The following is a 16,332-nucleotide window of genomic DNA, read 5'->3' as shown; positions in this document are numbered from 1 at the left end:
AGAGGGGGGCGGCGGGAGGGAGGGGGGGAGGGGCGGCCAGAGACAGGTAGGGGGCAGCGGGAGAGGGGGCGGCGGCGCCTGCGAGCACCAGCAGGAGGCGCGGCGGCGGCGTGTCGCCGGCGGAGGCGGAGGCGCGGCGGAGCAGGGCGGCGAAAGCCTTCAGCTGGAGTGCGTGGTCCTTCGGGGCAGGGGAGGGAGGGGTGGAGGGGAGGAGGGGGCGTCTCAGGCCCATGGCGTCCCGGCAGCACAGCCCGCTCTATCGGGGAGGGCGAGCGTCTCCTTCTCGGGACGGAACTGCGCGACGGAGAGGAGGAGGAGGGGCGCGGCGCGGCGCTCGAGCGGCAGCGCGCGGAGAGCCGCCGTATCGCACCTATCACTCATCACTCCTCTCATCAATCATGAAGAAGGAGGATGGACAAGGAGAGCCGCCGAGTCGCACGGAGGGAAGGCGACCGCCACGCGGCCGGCCGCGCCTGTACAATCAACAGCTACATGACTCATTGACCAGTCATTCATGGCGGTAAGCGACCTCCGCGGCCGGCGGGCCGCACCGCGCCAGAGCGAGCGGAGGTGGCCCGCCGTCCACGAGCCTGGCGGAGGGGGGGGGAGGAGGCCAGGCCTCAAGTCTCGCTCGCTGCATCTGAGGCCGCGCGCCGCTCTCGCCGTTTGCGACGACGACGTCCGCAGCGGCGCCAGAGGCGCCGTACGCAGCGGCGAGGGCGCGGTAGTAGGCGAGCTTGAGCGAGGTGAGGGCGGGGGAGCTGGCGATGCGCGCCGCGTTGTTGTGCGCGCCGGCGCGCCGCTCGACTGCGCCCACCTTTGGAGGCTAGTCCAGGACAGGTCCAGGACAGGTCCACCTGTCGGCACTCTGCCGTGTCCTGGAGCGTGTCATGCGCCCGCTCTCCGGCGCCAGCTCTCTGGCGCCAGCTCCTCCTCGCCAGCGCCCTCGCCATCCCAGAGGAGAGTGCCAGGCGGTGGACGCAGCCGGCGGATCATCTCGCGTCATCTCGCATCATCTCGCGCCATCTCGGGCCATCTCGCATCATCTCGCATCATCTCGCGCCATCTCAGAGGAGAGGATCGGGTAGTGGACGTAGCAGCCGACCCGCCGCACGCCGAGCGCCTTGGCGGCGGCGTAGCAGTAGCCATAGCCGGTCGTGTCGAGCAGCACGCTCGGCGGCGCCCGCGCCAGCGCCTCCAGCAGCAGCAGCAGCGAGCCCACCGCCTGCCCGAGCAGCGTCGCCACCGGGTAGCTGGACGGCTCGACCACCCTCCGGCTGCGGAGGCGGACAAACTCGACGCTCTCGGGCACGTCGACGCCGAAGCGCGACAGCGTGGCCGCGCGGATCTCGTCGTCGCTGGCCGCGTCGCCCGTGTAGACCACCACACGCCAGCCCTGCAGCTGGTGCCGCGCAAGCAGCTCTCGGAGCGCGACCCACAAGACGCGCTCGCCGCCGCCGCCGTCGTTGGCGTATGGGTGGAGCACGCCGAGCACGCGGCGAGCCCTGACGACACGCAGGCGCAGAGACAGCAGGCACGCGGAGAGGAGCGCGAGCAACAGCGCCAGTGGCGCGAAGAGCAGCGGAGCGAAGAGGGTTGACATCGCAAAAAAACAAAGGGGCGACCTCCTGCCTCCAACCTCCTTCCTTTTTTGAGCAGGTGTGACGCCGCGCGAGCGACGCTCCGAGATCGCCCGAGATAGCGCGGCGCGGCCCCGAGATCGCCTGAGATAGCGCGAGATCGCCCGAGATCGCGCGAGATCGCCCGAGATCGCGCGGCGCGGCCCGGGGCGAGGTGGATGGGTTGGGAGCGAGGGGGCGGAAGTGACCAGTGCGGTAGATGTTAAGCTCGAGGCGCGTGAGCTGGACTTGTGAGCCGGACCACCCCCTCTTGTTCCCTGCGTTGTTGAGCCAGGACTCAACATACTCGGGCTGTCCATCCCAAACTGTCACTCCCCTTTCTCCCGGCCGAGGTGGGGCGCGCGCGGGGGCGGCGGGTGTGCGGGATGTCTGTGGGCCCGAGAGCGATATGCCATGTCCGCCTTGCGTTTGTTTCATAACATCGAAGGCTAAGCTCAAAAAAAAAAACAAAGTGAATTTCCAGCAACTCTCAGCCGGAATTTTAGAAAAAAAGAATAGGAAGGCGGGGGGGCGATCGCGGGGCTGCTCCGTGAGTGCTGTTTTGGTCACCGGGGACGCAATGTGGCGCCTGCTTCGGCCCAGGACAATGACGCCGCCTCCATGCATAGCATACGCGCCCGGCAGTGAGCTGTCGAGGTTCTTCTTCTCTCTTGTGCTGGCGCAGCCCGGCGGAACACTTCTAGCACTGAGCACTTGGAGCACTTACTGAGGTTGGTTTTTCTGTGTTCCGATCGTGAAGATCCCGCTTATAATCCAATCAGGCAGTCCCCCGACGGACCGATCGACGCTATCCCCCCCTCGATAGCCGCCGCCGCAGCCGACGCCGCAGCCATGGGGGGGAGTTTTTGCGCGCAGATCAAGCCCCGGATGGGGGATATTGCGGGCTGGGCGCAGCTCTTCTTCGACAATCTCGCGACGCTGCTCGCCGTGATTGGCAGCATCAAGCTCGTGCTTTCCGGCTTTTACGACGGCATGCCGCCAGAGGACGTCGGCAGGCTTGATCCTGTGAAAGCCCCCTACTACGACGCGGTGAACGACTTGATTTACACCAAGACCGTCCCGGGTCTCGCCTGCACCATGTGCTATGGCAACCTGTACTACGCCCTGATGGCCATCCGGCTGGGCATGAAGGAGGACCGCAACGGCGAGGTGACGGCACTCCCCTTTGGAATCAACACGCCCGGCGCGTTCGCATTCATCTTCGGCGTCTTATCGCCGGCCACCATGGCATGCTCATTCGGATCCCCAACTTTCCCCAATGGCTGCTCGCCACCCGAGGACCTCGGGATTACCCTCACAGACGAGGAGTATGTGACGTGCTGGACTGAAGCGGCGACCGAGGGCTGGAAGGCCGGCGTGCTGAGCAACCTGATGTGCGGCTGCATCTGCATAGTGCTCGGCCTATTCGGCTCCCTGATCGTGCTCCTCACGCCCACCTCGGCCATGCTCACCTCGCTCGCCGGCATCGGCTTCGCCTTCCTCGGCTTTGCGCAGGCAGCCAACAACTTTTCGGAGCCGCTCGCCGGCTTCCTTCCGTTCTTCATGTGCATCGCGCTCTTCTACGGCAACGTCAACACGGGGTGCTTCCCGCAGGCGCTCATGATTGCACTGACTGGTATCGCGCTCGGGTGGGCCGACGGCATCGCAAACGTCGACGGCATCAAGGCGGCGAGCTCAGAGGTCAAGTGGCGCGGCGTCTCTTGGGGGTACGATGCGTGGACCGACTGGACGCACGCCACTGAGTATCTCGGCACGCTGATCCCGGTCGCCTTTGCGGCGTCGGCCAACTCGCTCATGAATGTCCTCTCAGCGGCGGAGGCCGGTGACTCGTACAACGTGATCGAGGTGATGTGCAGCGACGGCTTTGGCGCCTGCATCGCCGCCTTTCTGGGCACGCCGTTCGGCACCAGCGTCTACATCGGCCACCCGGCGTACAAGAAGATCAACGCGGGCGTCTGCTACGCGCTTCTCAACTGCACGCTCTTCATGGTTTTCGCGCTCTTCAGCGTCTTCGCCGTCATCGCGGCGGCGGTGCCGCTGCCCGCCGTCTGCCCGCTCATCTTCTTCGTGGGCATGATGATTTGCCAGGAGGCAATGGCCAGCATGCCCACGCGCCAGTACCCGGCCTTCATCATCGGACTCTTCCCCTCCACCCTCGACTGGGCCATCACGAGCGGCGTCAACCACGGCGGCATCGGCACCAACGCCTACTTCGGCCTCGCGGCCCTCAAGCCGGGCGCCATCTTGCTGTCGACCTTCCTGTGCGCCATCTCGATACACTTCATCGACCGCAAGTACAGCGCCGCCATGGCGTGGTGCATCATGGCGGCGATCCTCTCCGCCGTGGGCCTCCTGCACCAGGACGGTGTGGCAGCCAGCAAAGAGGCCTGGGAGTTATGGCTGGAACCGTCCGGCATGTTGTACTGCGAAGAGAATTGCGCCCCTGGTTCACCGGAGCCGCCGGAGTTCTTCACCAAGACGGTGAAATGGCGCTTCTCTGCTGCGTACGGCACCGTGGCGGTGATGGCCATCTTCCTCTGGATGGGCCAGTGCTGCGGCCTCGTCGACCCACCGATCGTCGACGAGGTTGGCGACGCGGACGAGACGAAGAAGTCGCAGATCCAAAACTCGATCCGCAGCGCGAGGGCGTCGGGCCGCATCTCCAAGGCTCCGTTCTCGGAACGGCAGGGCTCCAACGCCTCCGCAAAGGCCATGGCCTGAGGGCTTGGCGAAGCCCAGCAGACAGTGCGGGCAGGAGGGGGCGAGGCTCCGGCATCGGCGGACCGCGAGTGCTGGGACCGGCTAAGAAACTGCAGGGACCCAGACGCCAGAGAGCGAGATGGGTGTATGTTCCGTGTCGCCGCGGCGCGTGCAGGTAGGAGAGAGTCAGGGCTCTTATTCGGACGGCTCTATACGTGCGCAGGGAGGAGCATGGGGGGAGCGGGGGGGTTGTCATGAGTGAGAAATGTTTCCCCCTCTCTTCCGGGGCAGCGGGGGGCACACAAGCCACAACACATGAAAATCTCCGCAGACCGCACGCGCGGAGACCGCGAAACGCGCCCGAGACGCGACCGACGCGAGACGGACCCCCTGCCACCCCCGAGAGGCGAGAGACTCACCCGCGAGAGGTGAGCGCGACCCGCACGTCCGCCGGCCGCGCAGGCCGGCCCCGAGCGCCCGCCGAGTCGCCGCCGAGCGACAGCGAGTCGTGCCACTCCGGAGTGTGCGGCAGCGAGCGGGCCCGCGAGAGCCGGGCCGCGCCGGCCCCGCAGGGCGCTGTTAATTCTTTATTTATTTACCTTCGAAAAGGACCAGCCCGGGCGCCCCGTCCGCGCAGAGCTCTGACGAGAGTCTGCAGTCTCTCACCCCAGCTCTGAACTCGTGACAAAGCCCCTAGGACTGCCTGCCCGCCTGACTTGCACGCTGGCCGAGCTCATACTCCCTCGCCTTGTTGAACTTTTTCCGAAAGAGCCGCCGGCGCGAGAAGAGGGCGTCGATCGGGTCGCCCCGCTCGGACGCGGAGCGCAGCGCGTCGACGAGCGGGGCGCTGAGGTCGGTGTAGAGGGCGGTGGCGACGCCGGAGCGGCCGGCGCGCGCGGTGCGGCCCACGCGGTGGATGTACTCGACCGCGTTGGCCGCCATCTCGTACTGCACCACGTGGGCAACCTGCACAGCGCCGCAGAGCGGGGAGGGAGTGAGGGGGGTGCCGCCGCTCTCGCCCCCTTTCTCTCCCTCCCTCCCCCCCCCTCCCCTCTCGCACGGGCGGGCTCACGTCGGTGAAGTCGATCCCGCGCGAGGCGAGGCCGGTGCAGACGAGGACGGGCAGCTCCCCCTGCTGGAAGGCTGCGAGGTGCTCCCGCCGCTCCTCCGGACCCACGCCTGCTCGAGACGCGCGCACAGCCGGCCGGGCTCAGTGTGCCGATCCACATACCGCGCCGATTGCGCCGCGCGGGCGAGAGGCGGGGGCAGGGGCGGAGCGGAGGGAGGGAGGGAGAGGGGGGGGGGGGGGGTTGGCGGGCCGTTGTGGAAGGCGGCGCAAGTGCGGACGCCCTGCAGCTCCGCCTCGGCCGCCTCCGCCGTGGCGAGCGTGTTTGCGAACACCAGAGTGCGGCCCTGCGGCCCCTGCTGCACTGCGGCGCGGAGCGCGGCGGCGCGGCTCTCCTCGCCCACCTATCCCAGACGGCTCCGAGACGGCTCTCACGGCCTCCGAGGCACGGCCGGCGGCTTGCGCGGCGCTCGGTCTCGGCCCGCACACCCGCACGAAGAACTGACGCAAACAGGGGATATCCCGGCGACATCTCGGCGACATCTCGGCGACATCTCGGCGACATCTCGGCGACATCCCGGCGACATCTCGGCGATGTCTCGGCGACATCTCGGCGATGTCTCGGCGCACCCGCACGAAGAACTGACGCAGCCGAGGGCCGATCGAGTGGTGCTCGCGGCCGGTGCGCACCCACGCCGCCGCCTGCAGGCAGGCTCCGAGGCGGTGCAGGGGGGAAGACGCTCCGAACAACGACGGGCGCTCCGCCTCCCGCTCGCTCACCGGCCAGCTCCGCTCGACGTGCAGGTGGACGTTCTTCGTGCCAGCGTTCGGCATGGTGGCGCCCACCAGCATAAACTGCTTGAGGCCCGCCCACCTACAGACCAACGCCCAGAGACGCGCCTCCGAGCCGGACACTGCGTGCGGCGCGGGGCCGCCCGGCGCCCGCACGTCTTTGCGCGAGCCATGCGTACCGCGTCCCTCGCCGCCTGCCGCACATTCATTCATCCATAGTGCTCACTTCACAATGAGAGCCACGCGTGCCGCGTCCCTCACCGCCTGCCGCTCCGCGTCGCTGCCGACGCGGTGCAATCCGATGCGAGCGCGTGCGAGGTCCCTCCCCGCCATCGAGCCCTCCTCGGCCGCCGACGCCTTGGCCGCCCGCTTGAGCTCGGCGCAGATCTGCTCCACCTCGTACCGGTCTCGGATCGCCTACAAGGGAGGCTGGCCACGCGCCGTCCGGCAAGGACGGCAAAGAGCCGCCGCCGCGCGACCCGGCTCGCGGCTCGCCGGCTTGAAGGAGCCCGCGAGGAGCTGGTCGGCCTCGTCGAGCACAGCCCACCTGCTCGCAGGCCGGAGCGCGTGAGCAGCGCCGCCGCACCCTCCCCGCCCTCCCACCACCCACCCCCGAACCTCACTCTCCCCGGCCCACGCAACCGCCCGCCCCGCGAGCCGCGCCACGAGCGCAGGGCGACGGCGGGGGTGGCGCAGAGGACGTCCGCCTCGCCGTCGGCGTCCGCCTAGGCACGCAGCCCGCACGCCTCGGGACGCGGGCGCGGCAGCCACGGCGCGGCGCGGAGACCCCTCTGTCCTCGGTCAGCGCCGACGAGCGCAGCTGCAGCGACGGAGGCAGGCCGGCGAGCAGCGCTCGCACCGTCGCGTGGACCTGCACGACGAGCTCGCGGTTGGGCGCGAGCAGCAGCGCCTGCGACGGCACGCGCGGCAGCACCAGCCGCCCCTCCTCGCCGCCGCCCTCCTCGCCGCGCGCCCTCCTCGCCTCTGCGACCAGCTCCTCCCTCTCCTCGAGCATCGCCTGCAGCACCGGCAGCGCGTAGGCGATCGTCTTGCCCGACCCGGTCTCGTCGAGCAGCACCACGTCGCCGCCGCCGCGCACGAACGGCCACGCCTGCCGCTGGATCTCGGTCGGCGCCTCGAACCCCAACCCCTGCAGGCCCGCCAGCAGCGGCTCGGACACACCGAGCTCCGCAAAGGAGCCGCCGTCGGCCGACGAGCACACCGCGCGGTGCAGCGAGGAGCGGTGCAGCGAGGGGCGGCCGCCCACCCGCGGCGCGTAGCGGAGGAGGGGTAGGACGGCGGCGAGCATGTTCCTGTTGGTCGCTCGAGCGTGGCGGGCTTGGGCGAGCGAGAGGCGAGACCGGCGCTGGGTTTTTTTTCGTCATCTACTCGCATAATGTGGGTAAACGAAAAAAGTAGCGCCCAATTCGTCTACGTACGGCTTAGTGTGTGGTTGGGGTGGCCTCAGGCATCCCCAAGGGAGCCTCTGCGGTGCCACATAAGCAGCTGAGTGATTGTCGAGACTTTAAAGGATTCGTTTGAAGAAACGCAAACAAGACAAACGGTACTATGGTCACCAGTAAACGAAAATTCGACTTTGAGGGATCATATCTCAAAAGGCTGGGTGAGAGCATAGCATTATTGTTGCATATTATACCACATAAGGTCAAACTTGACCCCAGAAGCATCAAGAACCCGATGCTCCGGCTCGACTGTGCCGGCACACTGCCTCCTCGCGCACCACGATGGGAGACGGTGTTTGCGCTGGGTCCTAAAAAAGGTTCCTTCGCCATGCGCGGTCCTCGCTGACCCTGCCAAACTCTCTCGCCGCCGTTCGCGGCTCGGCTTGCGTATGCGGTTGGGAGCTTCGAGGACATGCAGGCGTCCCGCCCCCTCCGGCCATCCCCCCCGGCTCCCAAGTGCGCGGCCGCGACGCGCTGCGCACCCTCTTCCGCGCTGCGCCCGCTCTCGGCATGGCCGTCGTCCGCCAAGATCACCTCCTCTTCGCGTCGCAGGTGCACAACCAAGGGCTGGCCATCTCCGTATCCATCATGGTGAAGCCAATGGGCCAAAAATGGAGGGAGCGCCCCTCCCAGGTGGCCGGAGGGTACACCTCGGGTCGGCGTGCTGGGGGGGCGCCGGTGCGCAAGCCCACTTTCCGGGCGACCCCGAGGGGGAGGAGGCCGGGCGAATGGCGGCAACTCATTGTTAGTGTCCCGGGCCGCTGCGGCACCGTTTATACGGCCCCTCGTGATGTCTTTCCGATTTTGTATTGTGAGTCGTCCTCTGGCCAGCCGAGGGGCACCAGAACGGCATGTGTTCTGCTGCTGGCTGCGGGCGCAGAATGGGCTTTTTTTAACTCGCAACCAAGTATACTATATAAGGACACCCTCGGGGGGGACACTCGGCGCATGTGCGACACGTCAGGGTGGAGTTGGCGGTGGCCGAGCGTCGTCTCCCGATCGACTCGCAGCGCGGAGTCGAGGGGTGAAGCGCGTCGCGCTGCGACACTCGAGAGCCGGCGGGATGGCCGTGGGGCGCGGCCGACTTTGATGCCCTCGAAGGTCCAATGCGCAATCGTTCTGTGAGACCCACGCGTACAGGAAAGGGGGCGGAGACGCGCCATTCTGCTGGTACCTTTTTTGGGACCCATCGCTCCCGCGTTCCACACAGTGACGCTGCTCGCAGGCCGTTGCGGCCCGTGGTGCGCCAGAGAGAGAGGTCGACGCGTTGCCCCCGCCGGCGACCCCGCGCGGCTCAGGCCAGCCAGAAGGTGTGTGGTGACGGCACCGTGGCAGGAGTGCGGAGAAGAGCTCGCCGAACGCGAGCAGCAGATGGCCAAAGTGTGCCAGCGCGAGAGCCTCGCGAGCGGGCGCAGAAGGAGCTCGCCGTGACACGATGCCGGGCGGTGGTGGTGCTCTGGCGACTGTGCACAGTGGGCAAAGTCAGGCTGCAACAGGGCAGCACGTTGGTAGTGCCCTGCTGCAGCCTGGCCTGACATGCACAGGGCGAACAGAGGCGGTACTATCGTCCGGCGCTCGTCACCGAATCTGGGCGAACTTCGACCGCCGCCACAGCTCACCACGAGCACGCAGCGACAAAATGTTGACTGTATGGAAGTCGAGGCTGGTCCATAGGAAGAGGCTGCCGTGCGAGCCGGCAGCAGGCTGGCTCGTCGTGGACTGCCGCGGCGACTTTTTTCGGTGTCTTTCTTGATAGTACCGAATACGGTACTTTCGTTTACCCACACTCTGCGAGTAAGGACATCCACCTCGGGACCTCGACGTCCTCCGTCCCACCCGCCCACCCACCGTTGTCTAACCTCGACTCCTCGCTCGTGCGGCGCGCCGAGGCGGCGCCGAGGGCAGGCAGGCCGGCGCGCCTTGCACCCGGCCCGCGGCCGGTAAGGTAAGGTAAGGTAATTTCTCCACACACACAAAGTGGTGGGGCAAGGGGGGGCGACCCTCGCATCTCCACACCCGGACACGGGCAGGAGCCCCACTGCATTCAAAGTGCAAGCACTGGCCCGGTGCACGTGGGTGAGCAGCCTGCACCGCCTCGCCTCACCACTGACCGCCCTGCGGCCCCTGCGCAGGCGTCGCAATCGATGGACGATGGCGTTCGGGTGCGACGCGTCGGGTGTGGGCTGCTGCCTTGCCCCGTCACCCGCCGCCCCCTCGCCCGGCCACCTCCACCGCGCACGGATCGCTCGCCTGCTCGCCACCGCCGCCGCGCGTCCCAGTCCTAGTGTGGACGGTTTTTTTGCGGTATCTTGATGTATCTCTCCAATATCTGACTGTATCTCCCCGTATCTCCTTGCATCTCCTCGCATCTGCCCGTATCTGCCCGTATCTGCCCGTATCTGCCCGTATCTGCCCGTATCTCGTAATATCCTGGTATCTCCCGGTATCTCCCGGTATCTCCCGGTATCCCGCCATATCCCGCCATATCCCGCCATATCCCGCCATATCCCGCCGCGGATACCGCGAAAAAAACCGTCCACACCAGGGATCGTCCCCGCGCCGCCACACGCAGCAAGAGGCTCTCAGCCGGTGGGTCAACATTTCGCTTGGTCCTAGGAGGGGTGCACTCGACCTAAGGAAGTCAAAATTTATTTCACACATCGGAGAGAGTGTGACCTTACTGAACTATCCGTAACCAGCTATGCACAACGTACCGCGGAGCATCTCGGCGCTCACCGCGAGGAGGGAGCAATTTTATGATGCAAGCGACACACCACCACTACATTACTCATCACTCGCTACATCCTCTACACCCTCCCTCAGTAGGGATAGCAGTGCGCATCCCTGTTCCCGGAGAGGGAAGGAGGGGGGGGGGGGGGGGGGGAGATCAGAGAGCCAAGACAGGGAGTACCCCCGACGGACGCGAGTCGCACAGTCGGGGGGAAAGCGAGACGACAGACGAGAGATTCAAGGCGAACTTCATCGCCCGTCCACAGGACGAGCCCCGCATTAGGTAGCGACCCCAGGTTAAGAGCTAGGCTTCCCGACAGGGCAGGGAACCCCCAGCGCGCAGGCGGGGCCCACGGTAGCCTCGTGCAGTACGCGATACCGTTACCGAGAGCTGGGCGCGCCTGGGGGGGAGTCGGAGAGGCGCTCCGCGCCGCGCGTGGTAATGTGGAGCTTTACTCCTGCAGAGGGCTCGGCAGACAGCCGCGGCGGGCACGCCGCCTGACACTCAGTGACTCAGACACGCTGCCGACAGCTAGCAGAGCCTCCTCGAGCACGAGGGCCCGTTGCAAATCGACGTCCTGGAGGTGAACACGTCGACACTGGAAGGCTCATCGTCCTTGTAGAACCCGTTGGTGTCGCCCTTGCGGATCCACCTCTCGTTGCTGATCGGACAAGGCAGGCCGAGAAAGCAGCAGACTCCGTTTTCTATCTTCACGTCGTCGCCCTCCGCCGTGAGCGTAGTGATGCCACACCCACCAGGTAGACAGCAACAGATCCACGTGCCAGTGAGCTCCTGCGCCGACCACAGCGGCTGGCTCCCACCAGCAGGGATCGAGCCGATGGGCACAGTGCGATGCATGGACTGCTGCACTGGTGCCATCTGCGGTGCTGCCGACGTTGCCATCATCATCGGCGCACCGCCATCAGGGATCACAGTCGCCATGACCACTGGCGCTACCGGCACATTAACGATCATCTGCTGCCCCTCGCCGACGGGCGCGACCACCTCCATAGGACCTGCCGGCGTGTTGACCTGAAACGACATGCCCGCGTAGACCCCAGGCGGCACGGTCACCTGCATTTGCTGCATTGCCGCCCACGCGCTCGCTCCAAAAGAGGCGGGGACTGCCCGCCGGCGCTATAAAGAAGAAATCGTGCGTTTCGATTTTTTCAAAAAGGGGGCAGGTGGCCGCCGCAGCCCGCAGGGATCCGCCCCACCCGACTTTTCTCTTTTTTGAGAGAGGCTCGCAACCCGACAAAAGGAGCACTTTTCTGTGTGTGGTCGATCCGCTGGGTGCGTCGTCTGGGAGTATTGCAATGCACATGCACATGTGCACATGCAAACAACGCTTCTGTGTTCTGTCAGGACGCGCTGCGCAAACGCGGTCACACATCATCAATCAAACCGCGGTCCTGAGTCACGCCGCGATCGCCTCGACCGGGTGACCTGCCGGGATTAGTTCCGACCATCTGACGGGACCACTCGCCCGGCGTCACTCACGCCGCGACGGGCGCCTCCCTCACCCGCGTGTGGACTGGGCGGAGCCTGAGCCTGCAGAGCTCCGCTGACAGGGCCGGCACGCCGCCCGGCACTCTCCCAGCGGTCACCTCGCGGAGGGCGAGGACGAGCGGCCTCCCCTTCCGGTAGGCGGCGGCGAACTGGAGCGGCAACATCCCCTCGACGTCCCGTTCATTGAGCAGGCTAGGCCTCGCCTCAGCCAGCGACACCGCGAGAGCGGGCGAGGGGCTGCCGACTTTGAGGAGGGAGAGCAGCGTCACGCCGCTGGAGACGAGCCAGTCAAGAGAGCAGAGCGTGTCGCGAGCGGCCCGTCTCCACGCCATGGAGACCGCCTTGGCTCGCCGCAGCGCGTCCACGGCCGTCAGCTTGGAAAGGACGCACAGCAGCGCATCTTCCGACAGCTCGACACCGAGGCTGGGGTCCGCGGGGAAGCAGGACCATCGAGCTGGCGTGTCGGACGCCGGCGATGGAGCAGGTGGGAACACAGAATGTCGCGGTGGCGGCGGCGGGCTGACCACCAGCGGCGGAGGCGAGAGCATGTGTGTGCGCCGTTCGGACGCGTCCAGCAGTGCCGAAGAAGAAGAATTTTTGGAGGCGAAGAATTTTACAACCCATCTCATCCCAGATAAATCGAGAGAAACAGATAGACAGGAAGGCGAAGAACACTCGAGAGAAAAAGATGGACAGGAAGAACACTCAGCCCCTGGCCACACCAGCGCGGTAAGGGTGGACGCGGGACAGAAGACGACACACTCTCACCTGGCAACCCTGTCTGCACGTCTTGCGCGCGCGTGAACAGGGCTCCAGGCCCCAAATGACGTGTGCGTGTTAGAGTTGTTTGGTATTGCTAAAAATCTCTCTCAGAAGACGACGGCACGCTCGAGCGACACACCGCCGACACGCTGCTCACAAGAGAAAGCGGACACAAAACAAGAACACTACTTCGCAGTCTCTCACGTTACAAGGGACATTCTGCAGAGATGCAGGGAGGAGCTCGGCCTTGGGAGGAGCTCAGGCGCTTAAAAAAGCGCCAGACAGGGGGGGTCGCCACAAAGGTGTGGCGGAGAGGTGCCGCCGCGGTGCCCACCGGTGCCCGCAAGGAGCGCCGGCCTTGGAAGCCCGCCCGCCGGGCCAGCAGCCGCCAGCGCCGCCGCCACCCTGCCGGCCACGCCCGCGCGCACGCCGCTCGCGCCATCCTCCTGACCACCCTCTGCGCGCGCACAGTTGCATCTCCGTTTTGCCGCGCGAGCCATGGTCAGGCCGTAGAGGTCAGTCAGTCAGTCTTACACACCTCCTAGCATGGGGAGGACGGGCCCACACGCACACACACGCTGCACACGATTGGCTCGGGAGCCGACACGAGGCACGCTGTCATCGGCCGTAGCACTGGGTCCGGACTGCTGGACGCACTACACATAGCTCACAGACAGCTCACGAGGTGGCGCTATATAGTGGGGTTCGCGGGGACCGACGCAGGAGAAGAAAGTGGGGCACAGGGACAGGGACACCGTACTCACGTACTGACATCCCGCCCCGCGCCGGGGGCGGTGGCGCGCGCCGCGCCGGGACACTTTGGACCCGCAGCCTGGCATACGCCACGCCATAGTATAGATCCGCCGGCAGAGCCTTGAAGCCGCACGTCCGCGATCCGCGCCGGCTCTCAGAAGAGATCCGGCGCGGTGCTGACCGCGTCCTCGCAGCGGATCACCGAGTGCACGATGATGTCCGAGGAGAAGCGGTGCAGCTGCGGCACAGTGCGGTAGTCGCACACAAGCCGCATTGCGGTTTGCGGCACTCCTGCTGCAACGCGCGCGCGGTGGTGAGGAGAGTGCGAGCCCTTGAGCTGTTGGAGTCAGTCCATCGCCCACGCATGCGCGCTGGCCTTGAGGTGGTTCCACCAAGAGCTGGCCCAGGGGTTGTGGCCTTGCGCAGAGCGCAGGAATTTTGCCGAGCGCGCCCTTGGTCCTAGGGCGCTCGGGGAGTTGAAGGCGGCCGCCGTGGTGCGCGTAAGGGTTCCGGAGAACCTCTTGGCACCACGCGAGTGGCGGCCGCCACTCCGACGCGCCGCCGGTGGCGCCGCGCAGAGCGCGCAACACCACCAGAGGTGCGCCCAAAAGCCACAGGGAGGCCGTAGAGGTGCGCTGACAAACTAGGAGCGTGCGCTGCGCGGACGCAGAGGAAGAGGGAGGAGGAGACGTCGAGGGGCGCTGCACACGAGGGTGGACAGCAAGGTGGTGCAGCTCTGGCAGCAGCCAGATCCTTTGCGCATCTGCGCCGCCAGCCGCGCCGCACTGCGGCGCAGCCGCCGCCACAGCAAGCGAAGCAGCGACGAGCAGCGCGCGCGCGCGCGGCGGCGGCCAGCCGTCGCAAGCCAGCCCGCGGCCGGCCTCGACCGGCCGCGCAGCCGCCCGCCCGAGGGCGAGCATGGAGCGGCCAAACTTAGAGACTGATGGCTAAGCCACCGCTCCCCTCCCCTCCTCCCCGCCCGCCTGCCCGCCCGCCCCGCCCCCCTCGCCCGCGCACTGGCCACCGCCCTTCGCGCATTGACTTATAGGCGCTCGAGACCTCCTCTCGCTGCCTACTCGCTGCCTCTGGGGAGGAGGGGAAGACGTCAGGTTGAGCTGGACTCGCCAGGCTGAGGCCCCTCCCCGAAAGGCAAGTACTCGAGTATTAGCCTCACGAAATCGAGACCGCCCTCCCCACCGCCCCGATCCCCCCACCCCCTTGCTTCCCTCCCCCCCTCGGTGTGAGTGTGAGTGCTCACTCACACACACACACCCCTCGGGAGGGCCGAAGAGAGGCGCCCGTGGGGACCCCGCAATTCCCTTCCCCCCTCGGAGGGGGCCGGACGAGGCGTACCCCGAGGGCCCCACTCTTTCCTTCGAATAGCGGCCACTCTTCGGAACGCTGGTCGAGCGACCCGGGGGATGCCCCGCGCGCCTGACCCAGTCGCGAGAAACGAATCTGCGAGGCGCGGCCGCTTATGCGGCCCGATGGGGAGGAGCGGGACGGACTACGGGGATCGGCTTCTTCCACAGCCCCCTTCCCCGCAGCGAGTCCCCTCCAACCCACCCGCGCTAGGTCTCGGGCGGCGAAGGGGTCACTCCGACGACCTCGGGAACTAGCCGGGGCAGTCGGAGAAGGGGCAACTCCGTGCACTGACGGTCGGCCGCCAAAAACACCTCGAGACTGAACAGTATCGAGGTCTCGGTCTCGGCTGTTCCGCAGAGGCGACCACACCGAGGATCAGGACAGCACATGCTTGCCACAGCAAAAAGGCTTCCGCGGGCCGCGCCCGCGCTGCTCCGCGGCGCCGCGCGCCGGCTAGCAGCGCCGGCGCGGGCCGACTCGAACGTCCCGTTCGCGACCAGCCTCAACGCGAGCCTCGCCGAGACGGATCCGCAGCTCTTTGACATTGTCGAGCAGGAGAAGCGGCGGCAGCGCTGCTCGCTTGTGCTTATCCCGTCGGAGAACTTCGCGTCGCAGTCGGTGCTCGACGCGCTGGGGTCGGTGATGCAGAACAAGTACTCGGAGGGCTACCCGCACGCGCGCTACTACGGCGGCAACGAGTACATTGACATGGCGGAGGACCTCTGCCGCTCGCGTGCGCTGGAGGCGTTTGGGGTGACGCCCGACGCGTGGGGCGTCAACGTGCAGCCGCACTCGGGCTCGCCGGCCAACTTCGCCGTCTTCTCCGCCCTGCTGCAGCCGCACGACAGGCTGATGGGCCTCGACCTCCCGCACGGCATCGGCCGCCGCCCTGCGCCGAGGCGAGGAGGCGGCGCCCTTGCCTTGAGGCTGGTCGGGAGGTTGGCGTAGGCGGCCACCTGTCGCACGGCTTCCAGACCGAGACTGGCCGCTCCATCTCGATGGTCTCGCGCTACTTCACCTCGATGCCGTACCGCCTCAACGAGGACCCTCCGAGACCGCCGCACGCAGAGAGCCGGGCAGCCGGGCGCTGAAGCGTGTTGCGTGTCTCGCACAGGCGACTGGGATCATCGACTACGACAAGCTGGAGGAGTCGGCCACCATCTTCCGGCCCAAGCTCATCATCGCCGACGCCCGCCCCCGGCCGCAACGCCGCAACAGCAGCGCCGGCCGTCGGCGTCTCAGCCCTCTTCCGCTGCCGCGCCTGCAGGCACGTCTGCGTACTCGCGCCACATCGACTACGCGCGGATGCGCCAGATCTGCGACAAGGCGCCGCCCCTCGCCTCCTGCCCGGCCGAGGGGGGGCGCCGCTCCCCTCTTCGCTCCCCCCCCCGCGCCTCACCGCGTGCGTGATCTCGCCAGGTCGGGGCGGTCCTGCTCGCAGACATGGCGCACATCTCCGGCCTCGTCGCAGCAAAGGAGCGAGAGCACTCTAGCCCGTATAGCACAGAGGACGCGCACCCTCTGGCCTCGTCGCCGCAATGGCTCCCCGAG

General features: G+C 66.9%; 7 protein-coding genes across 7 annotated transcripts in view; 2 read left to right on the top strand and 5 right to left on the bottom strand.

Annotated features, from left to right (window-relative positions):
- Window positions 1-1,603, bottom strand: part of EMIHUDRAFT_228113 (hypothetical protein) — a gene marked incomplete at both ends in the record, with an annotated part of 2,552 nt that extends 949 nt beyond the window's left edge. Inside the window, 2 exons of the mRNA XM_005787218.1 lie at window positions 530-817; window positions 1,106-1,603. Coding sequence (XP_005787275.1) covers window positions 530-817; window positions 1,106-1,603 — 786 coding nt within the window. The remainder of the gene's footprint in view (window positions 1-529; window positions 818-1,105) is intronic.
- Window positions 1,604-2,471: 868 nt separating this feature from the next.
- On the top strand, window positions 2,472-4,361 carry EMIHUDRAFT_71311 (hypothetical protein; the record flags this gene model as incomplete). The annotated part of the gene is made up of 2 exons (XM_005787217.1): window positions 2,472-2,627; window positions 2,694-4,361. The coding sequence occupies 2 exons, from the start codon at window positions 2,472-2,474 to the stop codon at window positions 4,359-4,361; spliced, it is 1,824 nt and encodes a 607-aa protein (XP_005787274.1).
- A 638-nt stretch (window positions 4,362-4,999) lies between these two features.
- On the bottom strand, window positions 5,000-6,268 carry EMIHUDRAFT_417896 (hypothetical protein). The gene is made up of 5 exons (XM_005787216.1): window positions 6,187-6,268; window positions 6,037-6,108; window positions 5,660-5,810; window positions 5,413-5,519; window positions 5,000-5,306 (listed from the first exon to the last, which is right to left on the bottom strand). Exons 1-5 carry the CDS (start codon window positions 6,256-6,258, stop codon window positions 5,034-5,036), a joined length of 675 nt encoding a protein of 224 aa, XP_005787273.1. The 5' UTR covers window positions 6,259-6,268; the 3' UTR covers window positions 5,000-5,033.
- A 939-nt stretch (window positions 6,269-7,207) lies between these two features.
- On the bottom strand, window positions 7,208-7,396 carry EMIHUDRAFT_60797 (hypothetical protein; the record flags this gene model as incomplete). The annotated part of the gene is made up of 1 exon (XM_005787215.1): window positions 7,208-7,396. A coding segment is annotated over one exon (189 nt), but the record flags the coding sequence as incomplete, so codon positions are not given.
- A 3,527-nt stretch (window positions 7,397-10,923) lies between these two features.
- Window positions 10,924-11,481, bottom strand: EMIHUDRAFT_228110 (hypothetical protein; the record flags this gene model as incomplete). Its single annotated transcript, XM_005787214.1, has 1 exon — window positions 10,924-11,481. The coding sequence occupies one exon, from the start codon at window positions 11,479-11,481 to the stop codon at window positions 10,924-10,926; it is 558 nt and encodes a 185-aa protein (XP_005787271.1).
- A 192-nt stretch (window positions 11,482-11,673) lies between these two features.
- Window positions 11,674-12,395, bottom strand: EMIHUDRAFT_441127 (hypothetical protein). The gene has a single exon (XM_005787213.1). It carries the CDS (start codon window positions 12,231-12,233, stop codon window positions 11,889-11,891), a length of 345 nt encoding a protein of 114 aa, XP_005787270.1. The 5' UTR covers window positions 12,234-12,395; the 3' UTR covers window positions 11,674-11,888.
- A 2,754-nt stretch (window positions 12,396-15,149) lies between these two features.
- On the top strand, window positions 15,150-16,258 carry EMIHUDRAFT_455470 (serine hydroxymethyltransferase; the record flags this gene model as incomplete). The annotated part of the gene is made up of 5 exons (XM_005787212.1): window positions 15,150-15,655; window positions 15,730-15,824; window positions 15,896-15,968; window positions 16,049-16,107; window positions 16,201-16,258. Coding segments are annotated over exons 1-5 (771 nt in total), but the record flags the coding sequence as incomplete, so codon positions are not given.
- Between the last annotated feature and the right edge of the window lie 74 nt (window positions 16,259-16,332).

This window comes from Emiliania huxleyi (genome assembly GCF_000372725.1).
Source record: "Emiliania huxleyi CCMP1516 chromosome Unknown EMIHUscaffold_144, whole genome shotgun sequence".
NCBI classification, from domain to species: Eukaryota; Haptophyta; order Isochrysidales; family Noelaerhabdaceae; genus Emiliania; species Emiliania huxleyi.
The sequence above is the reverse complement of the archived record's forward strand: the minus strand, read 5'-3'. Positions and strand labels throughout refer to the sequence as shown.

Coding starts and splice junctions, on each gene's coding strand:
- EMIHUDRAFT_417896 (XM_005787216.1), bottom strand. CDS start 6,258: ATGCTGGTGGGCGCCACCATGCCGAACGCTGGCACGAAGAACGTCCAC. Junction 5,811..6,036: donor TGCGTCAGTTCTTCGTGCGG/GTGCGCCGAGAC, acceptor CGTCTGGGATAG/GTGGGCGAGGAGAGCCGCGC. Junction 5,307..5,412: donor GCGGGATCGACTTCACCGAC/GTGAGCCCGCCC, acceptor GGCGCTGTGCAG/GTTGCCCACGTGGTGCAGTA.
- EMIHUDRAFT_441127 (XM_005787213.1), bottom strand. CDS start 12,233: ATGGCGTGGAGACGGGCCGCTCGCGACACGCTCTGCTCTCTTGACTGG.